This window comes from Carlito syrichta, unplaced genomic scaffold (assembly GCF_000164805.1).
Source record: "Carlito syrichta isolate Samal-C Ts95f unplaced genomic scaffold, Tarsius_syrichta-2.0.1 Scaffold126530, whole genome shotgun sequence".
In the NCBI taxonomy this organism is placed as follows: domain Eukaryota; kingdom Metazoa; phylum Chordata; class Mammalia; order Primates; family Tarsiidae; genus Carlito; species Carlito syrichta.
The window spans coordinates 338,458-348,526 of NW_007070626.1; the positions used below are offsets into that span (position 1 = coordinate 338,458).

Below are 10,069 nucleotides of genomic sequence, written 5' to 3' on the forward strand. Positions count from 1 at the left end.
TCGCCAAGTTGCCCAGGCGGGTCTCGAACCCGTGGGCTCGGGCAATCCACTCACTTCAGCCTCCCAAGGCACGGGATTATAGGCTGAGCCACTGAGTCCAGCCAGTCTTTCAAATATATCCAAAAGAATCAAAGACAAGAGTGACATGACACTTACCAAAGTCTATCTGGAAGCACGCAGACTTCCTTCACAGTTGTATATTATATTTACTTTGATCTTTTTTTAAGCTTTTTTTTTTTTGAGTCAGAGTCTCACCCCGTTGCCCAGGCTGGAGTGCAGTGACACGCACGCTCACGGCCACCCCAGCGTTGAACTTCTGGGCTCAAGCGATTCTTCCGCCTCAACTTTCCTACTAGCTGGAACTACAGATGCACGCTGCCACGCTGGCTAATTTTTTATTTATTGTAGAAACGAGGTCTTGCCAAGTTGCCCAGGCAGGTCTCGAACCTGCGGGCTCAGGCAATCCACTCACCTCGGCCTCCCAAAGTGCTGGATTACAGGCTGAGCTACTGAGTCCAGCCCAAACTCTTTTTTTTATACTCTACTTCCTCCACAGAATTTTATTGTAACTTAATAGAATTTTATATTTGGAAATCTTAAAACCAGTCATTATAACTTAATTTATCTCCTGTTGACATAAGATTCACATGTACTTTTTTTCTGGTGAATTACCACTAAAATATATCTAGTGCACAAATTTAGAACAAAATGAGAAAGTTCATTGACTGTACAGCTCTTAGAGGAAAGAAAAGAGCTGGGTTTTCTCTTTTGTGCTTGGACCTGTAGGTGGGTAGTATTTCTTGCTAGAATGCTTAGGTTCCGGATCAATGCCATTCCAGTTGGCTGGTCAGGTAGATGTCAGTCCAGCAAGGAAATCTGTTCTAGCTACGTTGTCTGATTCAGTGACTCTTTTTGAGTTCTCTGTAAGAATCAAATGGTAGCTGGTCATCAAAAATAATTTTTACCAACCTCTCAGCTGACAACCTGAGTACAAAGTTGTTGAAAACAACTAATTAGACTTATAAAGGATTGACATAAAAACATGTACTGTTCAGTTATTAGTCTTTCACTATCGTTTCTTGGAAGACTCTCAATAAAGGGCTTTAATTAAGACTCATGATTATTAATTATATCTATTATTATTTCACTAAAAGCCATCTTGTTATGGAGTTAAATTAGGCAAAATGGGGGAAATAACTCTTAAAAGTTTAAAATTTCAAATTTTAGGATTTTCCCAGTGAACAAAGCTCTATCTATCATGCCACATTTCTATTTCTCACACTGTCTCAAAGTTACAGATAATCAGAAAGACATACACACCCTTGAGAATTATTAATATAGATAATTTCACTTCATGGTTGAAACTAATAGTAAAATATTAAAATAATTTAGGTAAAAATAACAATAAATAGTACCCATGGTAGAATTAACACTGACTTGGGAGTCAGTAAACCCAGGGTCTAGCCCTGGCTCTGTCTTTTTGGCTAGTCATTTGACTATAAAATGAGGGGTATCAGAGTAGTTGACTTCTAATGCATGATTTTATGAAGCACCCCAAATTATGCATGCTTCTAGTACCAAGGAAAATAAGGCTTGTGGGTCAAATTTCCTACTGCCCCGAACTGACTCAGCTCCTCTTGACCTCAGTGTCAACGGGCTGAAAAGCAGGAGGGCAAGGTCATGGTTCCCAGATTATGGTTGGGAACCCAGCAAGCAAGGGTATGTAACCCAGGCTGTAAGTTCTCCATCTCTGTGCACCCCTGTACATTGCAGTAGGTAAAGGGGAACAAGTAGCGGCTACACTTTTCAAGAAGGTATTTTGGCCGGGCTTGGTGGCTCAGCCTGTAATTCCGCGCCTTGGGAGGCCGAGGTGAGTGGATTGCCTGAGCCTGCAGGTTTGAGATCAGCCTGGGCAACTTGGCGAGATCTCATCTCTACAACAAATCAAAAAATGAGCCGGGCGTGGTAGGGCATGCCTGTAGTTCCAGCTACTCGGAAGGCTGAGGCGGAAGGATCGCTGGAGCCCAGCAGGTCGAGGCTGCGGTGGCCGGGAGCGTGCCACTGCACTCCAATCTGGGCAACAGAGTGAGACTCCAACTCAAAAAAAAAAAAAGTATTTTGTCTTAGATTGGCTGGACACCCATCTGGTGACTCTCACCCCCTTTTCCCCTCCTCCCTTTCCAGTGCTCCCTGCTGGGATATGTTATTCCTTTATTCAGAAGTAGCAGCATGTACACTAGTTATTTGCTCTGATGATAACATCTAGCCGCTATCAAGTGTAGGGCCACTTCTAGTTGGGGCTGATGCCTGATTAGAATAACATGGCCAGTGTTGATTCTTAGGATCCTGAAACAGGCCTGATTAGGGGTTCTAAGAACGAGACGCTGGATCTGTTGTGCCACTGACTTGATGTCATCATCTAATATCCCCCAGTCTTTATCTGTAGAAGGCATAGTTCGACCACAGTCCCCCTTAGCTCTAATAGTCTTTGAACCTGTGCTGCTACAAAGAGTAAACCAACTGAACTGTACTTACCAAAGGTTCTGGGCCTGCCACCAGTCCACTTCATTCAGATGGCCTCCAGGAGACAGACGTTCTTTGGTAAGTCCTCAGGTCTAATTCTCTTTCCCCATTGTGTCTAATGAGGCATCGTGGGCCTTGAGGACACCTCCCATAGTTTGAACCTCACTAAGTGCCTTTCCACTAGCCCAATACCCAGGGCAGGCTGCAAGTACAAGCTTCTTTCAGAAAAGCTAAAAGGTATTTAAAAAGAGGAGCAACCCCTTCTGGTCCCCTCTCTCTGTGGGAGCTTTTCTGTCTTCTCAATAAACCCTGCTTTCTAAAAAAAAAAAGATACTTAAAAAGAATCAGTCAGCATGTTAGAGATGGAATGGGGGGGAGTCTCAATGGCGTTCCATCTGTGTGCACCCCTATACATTGCAGTAGTGTAGCGGCTACACTAGAGATTGCACAGTTTCTCGCCACAACCTTCCACATCCACCTTCCATATCAACTGTGACAATGGCAAACAATGGGGTCTTAGCAGTAAAAATGTGCAAGAGCAGGAGAATGACCAGGTCCCTGCTCGGAAGAGCTATCAGTAGATAGTGAAGCCTCAAGAGATTATATCTATACTCCCTCCTAGACGTTCTCTCCACCTCCCCAAGTGACTTGCTCTGTCACACTATGCACTGTGCAGAGAAGTCAAAGAGAGGAAGCCTCGTGTCAAGAATAGTGAGAAATTCCATCGTTACTCTGTATCATTAATAGAGCATTGTTGTTTCCTGCTAAAATTGTTTCAATCCTCCAGACCCGTACTACCCCAAGTTCATTGCAACTCTGGTATAAAACAGGTGAGCAAGGCTGTCTGAATAGTGTGCTTTGCTATGTTTGGCTGGTCGATTGCATCAAGGTCGTCTGTCTGATTGCTGGGAGTGTGCCTCGTCCACAGCCCGGGTTGCCCTTCTCGCAGTTCTCAGACCCTGGATTTCATGAGCCTGTCTTTCTCTTTGAGTGGCACTGGATAAGACGGATAGACGATCAGCAAGGCACCAATGGAGGCAGGGCTGTCAGGGCAGTGTGCACTGACAAGATGAAGCAGGTCTCAGACCCAGAATCCCTTTGAAGAACTCCAGAAAGCTAAGAAAGTCCCAGGTAGAAAAAGCTGGAGTGTCCTGGAGGTCAGCCATGAGGAATCAAGCCAGACAGGGGGAAGGAGACTCCACAGACAGGAACTCCACGCTATTTGGGGCGACATTTCTGACCAGCTGTTGTCAGGCTAGTTCACGGACTCACTCTCGCTATACTCACGGTCATTGCTAGTCCTCCTCCTTTTTATTTTCAAAGGAGAATGACCTCAGAATGGGTAGGCAAATGGCCCAGTTTCTCACCACAACCTTCCTTATTAACCAGAGGGTCAAAAACACTCTCATGGGGAATTCTCTGGGCCAGAGAGGGGCTTGGGTCATGCTGGTTGGTATAAACTAGTTCAACCATGTCAGGGTTAAAATGTGCTCTGTTCCTGTTCCATCTGGCAACACACCACAGCTCTGAGTCCCGCGACAGCCACAGGCTCTCAGCCCTCTCCCAGGACTCCTTGGACTCTCCATGATCCAAAACGCTGAAAAGCTGAAGGTCAAACATGCAGAAGTGCTCCATGATCCTACTTCAGTGCCATGGCCGTCAACCATCCATTCTGATTAGTCAGTCCCAGGCCATTCCTCCTAAAGATTGACTCTTTGAAGCAGCACCTTCTAATCATGGTTGGAGCTGTGAACACCTTGCTGTGAACACCTTGCTGTATCCAGGTTGCTTAGAACAATGCCCACACATTGACCTCGCTTCCAGGGCAGTCTGATGGCAGGCAGAGGAGAATCTGTCTGACTCCTCCACGCAACTTACACAAGAAGCAATGGGACTGATCTTTGGAACCGAGACATACTTTTAGGATTTGGGCAAGCTGAATGGGGGATATTGGTGCTCTCCTGCTAGACAAAGACATTGTGGGTTCACAGCTGAAGCCTATAACACTGAACTCATGAGACAGCTCTAGGTGGGGGCCCAGCAGAAAGGGAATGTATAGTATCTTAGCAGGGAGATGCAAAGATATATGCATGTCCACTTCACAGACCACTTGATTTCTACCGTCGGCACTGGGTTTTAGGATGGTGGCGGGGTTTTGGTAGCAATATCCACATCTTTGCTTCCTGCGCAAGAAGGGACATTTCTGTAAACTGCATCCTCTTCCATGTTTCCCAAACGTTACCCTATTGTAAGAATCATTTGGGCATGTGGCAAAAAAAGCTATTCCCATGACACTCTTGCGTAAGCTATGATGTAGTAGGTATTGAGATCAGACCCAGGAGTCTTCGTTTTCAACAGCCCTTGCCCACTTCAGGTCTTGACCCTCCTTTTCCCATGCTTGGGTGGCCAACAACTCCTCAAACTCCAGCCACTGCTAGTCAGTACCCCTAATTAGTGGCAAAATGATGTTGTCTCAAGGGTAGTATGATACTTAGGTGGCCCGGGCAACAAGAAGGGGCTGGAGAGAATGATTAGACATTGGGATGGGCTGGAGGGATGAGAAAAACTTGTGCACAGACAGCGAGTTCATAGTAATAACCTTAGGAGCTATGTTCTTTATAAGACTGTGAACTTGATGGTTCTTTGGTCATTTGTCAAAAGAGCAACATAGGATGAAGTGGGAGTGCTAATGCCACAATTCCAAAGCAAATGGGGATTTGTATTTCTCACATACAATACAGTAGCCCCAGCCCATTTTATCCATGGAAAGACGGAGATACACACATACTCATGCTTGGAAGCCTGCCCTGCAGAAGTCTGGTAAGAGCAGATGTTCTTCTGGACGCCCTGCAAAATGGCATGGGTTACACAATCACAGAAGTACTTCATTATAGACCTTCATTATGGACCTTCCGTCATGCGAACTCCACTGAGTTTTCCAGGGAATTCAGTTTAATGTGAGAATTGTGTGTGTGCATACACAAACCCACCTGTGTACATGCAGACTTGCAAAGAGTGAGAACCAGTGCTCAGCTCTTCTGAACATGCACACCAGAATCTGGATGTGCAAATGAGTGATCTCTCCCTCGAAGCCTGGCACACAGCATCCCTGGGAAGCCACTGGAGCTCTTTTCAGGACTTCTTTTCAGGGATCGTCAGTTATACCTTTGGTGAGGAATTTAATTAGTGGAAATTGTTAGAGAAAGCTATTCCAAGTTATGTCTTGAGCAGCCAACCAAATTTGAGTGTTCCCTTTATAGACAAAGTTTTGGTGCAACTCCAAAGAAGTAATAAGGTTAATTTGCTTGTGTGGCCTGTAAATGAGCTCTGAAAACGTTTTCCTAAAATGGATTCCTTGTTCTACCTCATGGCTGTCCCCAGTTCTCACTTTATTGGGCTAGTAGAGAAGGAGCAAGGGAATAGATAATCCAAAGAGGGACAATGCCCTTTTTGTTCAGAACCTGAATATTTTTTGTCACTCAGATTTATTTTGTTATTGTTTTTGATATTATAACCATCATTATTATTTAACATCAGTTAATGTTAAGCCATTTAAATTATTTGTTTGATTTGGGATGCAGGTGTGTGAAAGAGACTTAGAACCTATTGAATAGTAGGAAAATTTGTTTTTAAAGTTAATTGCATTTATTGGGTGGTGTCTGTGTGGTTATTTCAAACTGAGACTGGGGGTATGTTTATGTGTGGGAGGTTGGGTGGTATGAAGCAGGTGGGTGGGACAGAGCAAAAAAAGCTCCAAAGACCATTCCAAGAAGCAGCATTGTTGAGTGGACAGTTGTGATGAGACCACTGAATATTTACACCTGACTAAATACAGAATGTTGTATTTCTAAAGATTCCAAAGGTTTTCCTAAAAATATAACCAACAACAGGGGGAAAAAAAGATACCCAGATTCCAAGGATCTCACGATGGTGCTGAAAACCTACGACGCGAGCTTCCTGGACTTTCTCAGAAGGTGTTTGGTGTGAGTTTGTTGGGGTATCTTTGACTCTGGGTTTCCTCTTAAATACTGTACTTCACTCATTTGCTGGGGAAAGTCTAAGGCTGGGAGATAGTTATGAAAATAACAATGACAAATACTAACGATCGAGCTTACAAGTCTACAGATTGCTTTCCCATCTGTTGTCTCGTCAGACACCTCTCTGGCCCTACTGTGTGACTGTCATCTCCCCGGAACATGAGGATGATTTACTCTGTTTTGTGGATAGGGAGGCTGGCATCAAAGAGGATAAGCGACCGGCCCTGGGTAACAGCGTGTGGGTAGAGTTTGGCCTCCTCTTAGCCTCGGCCTGCCTGACTGTGCGAGTGGCTAATCCTAAATGTCTTCTGTTCGCCTGAACCGAATCCAGCCTCTTTGGAGTGGCTGCTTTGATGACTTGCACACACACCCCATATAAGTATAAACTGGTTTCAGGGCCCCTTCCCCTTCCTCCTAGGATTTAGTGCCCGAATCTTCCTGAATTAGGGAATAAGGAGAAGAATGCATTGTAAACCATTTATTATGTACAACTTTTTGCCATTTATGTGCGTATTTTGAATCTTAGAAATTAGGTCTGTAACTTAATTCATGGTAAGAAAAGAAACTAGCGCATAAGGCCAGCACATTGCCCAGTTGAGGGGTGTTTAGGAAATGTTAACTATTGTGACTATTCTGCCACTATTAAAGAGGTTTTGTAAGTCTGTCTCCACTTAGTGGCAGGTAGATTAGCAATGCAGTGTTGGCACGTCATGATTTCTCTCTGGGCCTCAGCATCCTTTTCTATAAAATGGGATATTCTTAAGGTTCCTTCCAGCTCTGTCGGTCCTAAAATTGATTAGTATTTTCAGAAGACCACATCTTTGTATTCTCTCATTCTTCCAGTGGGGTGGAATCATTTTAGCAAAAGCTCTTCTGGCACTTAAGTACTCTAGGATTTAGATACTAGCTCAGCAGTGAAACATCACAGAAACTGACAGCTGAGACAGAGATGAGTTATCCAGTGACTCTAGAACACGGCTCAGCACCAAGGAAGATGTTATTGTCCTCTTTTATGCAAAGGACTGACTGCTTACAACTTGCGAGAGGCAATCGAGCTGATGGGGGACTGTCACCTTATCCCTATTTTGCTAACTAGCAAAGCTTTGGAATGAGTGACTAAAAGTTTTGAGCTGAATTAAATAGGTGCACATGGAAAGCCCTGTGTCTAGACTTTATAGACTAACTCCAAAAGTGCGGGAGAGGAGAGATGTAGGTAAACATCAGTTCTTTGACAAAAGAATTGGGAGATCACATTTGTTTAAAGACGGTGATGAGTCTAGACATGACAGGTACCAGTTAGACAATAGCTAAAATTTCCTGTCTTAGAAGGTGGCCAAAGGGTGAAAACTCTATCATGTGATCAATAGTTAGTAGTGATGTAAACGTTTTCAGACAGTTGAAGGACTATAACATAAGATAAGGATTAGTCATTTCATTTTGTAAAATGCTGAGTAGATTAGGACCTGGTAACATTTTTTTCTAGTTAAAAAATAAGCCCAGTTTTAACTCAATAAAAATAAAGACGTTTTAAAGAGCTGGAGTTCGCCGAAGTTGGAATAGGAGGTTCTGTGAGTTAGTGCCTCATCACTGAAATTACCTGAAAATAGCAAGGTGATCCCACGATGGGAGTTCTGTGAAATGTGTTCTGTAACTGCATTAGAATTTTGCCTGGATTATATCCCCTTATAAATCTTAAGATTCAAGAACTCAAACCCTCTTTATGATATATGTGGAGGCCCAAATTCCATAGTTTGGAAACTGAAATGAGAGATAAGATAGCGTAAATAAAAATATCTTTATTGGGTTTTTAAAGCGTTTTAATTAAGGGGACGTAAAATAATAATCCACGCTGGGCTTTGTTGGTGTGCAGATGGGAACCTTCCCTTCGAATGACCCCTGAGCAGGCTCTCAAGCATGCTTGGATTCATGAGTCACGGAACCTCAAGCCACGGCCCAGAGCCCAGACCCTTAGGAATTCCAGTTTCTGTTTCCCCTCTGAGTCAAGGAAGGACAAGGTGCAAGGCTATCATCACTCGAGCAAAAAAGGTACAGACCCTCAAATAGCTAGTCCTAGTCCCATCAGGGATCCAGGCATTTCTGAAGGCTTTGTGTGTCTGTTTCTCTGAACTCATCCTTGGACAAGTCCTCTGGCTGTATCATGACTAGCCATTTCTAACCTTTGGGATTTTCCTCTCTCAGGAAAATTGGTTTCAGCTGGGTTCCTTATCTTTAGGATTTTCCATTTTTCTCCTATATTCAACTCCCTTTCTCCTCTTTCTTCTTTCACTGTGTCCACCTGATGCCCTATAATTACCTTTTGAATGTCTGTCAGTTACAGATTATGGCATTACGCAAAGTTTTGTATGTAATACTGTATAGCCCAGTGATTAAGCATCTGGTCACTGGAGACAGGTTTCCTGGGATTAAATTCTGATTCTGCCACTTACCAGGTGTGGGGCCTTGGGCGATTTACTTAACCTCTCTGTGGCTCAGTTTCTCCATTTATGAGGATAATGCCTATTCTCTAGGATTGCGGAAAGGATCACACGAAGTGGTAAATGTCTAGTGCTTAGAATAATGCCTGCCACACAGAACATGCTTTACAAATTAACTGTTTTTGTATCAACAACCATGACTACCCAAGGTGAGTATAGCCTAAAGGACAGTTAGCATGTAATTCACATCTGAAGACCTCCTGCTGTCTTCTCTCCCTTTGGGCAGATGACGTCACCAGGGAGACTGCAAACAAAATAAAAGATGGGCCCAAGAAGCGTGTTCAGAATTTAGGTCAGCAGGACTCTCTCCAGCACTCAGCGGACACGGCCCAACTGCCTCAGCTAGCAGAAGCTCCCGGAAAGTCAGAGGCTGTTGTCGGGGCCGAGGTGTCCATGACCTCCACAGGACAAAGCAAAAACGCCTCCCTCAAGAACACAAACATTTTACCGCCTGTTCTATGACCTTTGCTGAGGGTGCATCCTGTTTCTCTCCATCAGTGATTTGTATTAGAGACAGCGCTTATATTGTACAAAACTTCAATTGTTTTTTTTAATACATAAAAGTTTGTTTAAAAGAGGCAAAAACGCTATGCACAAGGGCAGCTGGCATGATTCCTCTTCTGAAGGATGGAAGAGGATTGTCCTTGCACTTCACCTCACTCCTGCTGTGTTTGTGTGGGGGGGTGGGGTGGGGAGGGAGGAGTTTGAAATTCTCGATGTTACAGCATTGCTAATGGACGACTAAATTGAAGGGGAAAAACACATTTTCTTGTTGCCCATGACTGCCAGCCTATGTCAGTCAGGATCCTTGTCTGAAAGCGACAGAAGCTTGAATTCAAACTAGTTTCAACAACAAAGGACATTTACTAGCTTATATAATCGGGGAATCAGAAAGGGCGGCTGTGGTTTCAGGTGCAGCAGTATGGCGGAACTCAACGTTGGAGGACTCAGATTCCGCCTGTTAGCCTTGCTTAATTTAACTTCATTCTGGTGGTAGGCTCTTTCCAGAAGTTA

The 10,069-nt window shown here is 44.0% G+C and overlaps 1 protein-coding gene across 1 annotated transcript in view; it reads left to right on the top strand.

The window, feature by feature from the left end:
• DYRK4 (dual specificity tyrosine phosphorylation regulated kinase 4) overlaps positions 1-9,630 on the top strand; it is a 24,421-nt gene extending 14,791 nt beyond the window's left edge. The window contains exons 9-12 of the mRNA XM_008048698.1: positions 2,541-2,601; positions 6,377-6,506; positions 8,431-8,606; positions 9,282-9,630. Of these exons, the coding sequence (XP_008046889.1) occupies positions 2,541-2,601; positions 6,377-6,506; positions 8,431-8,606; positions 9,282-9,517 (603 nt within the window). The 3' untranslated portion in view covers positions 9,518-9,630. The remainder of the gene's footprint in view (positions 1-2,540; positions 2,602-6,376; positions 6,507-8,430; positions 8,607-9,281) is intronic.
• Positions 9,631-10,069: the final 439 nt, after the last annotated feature.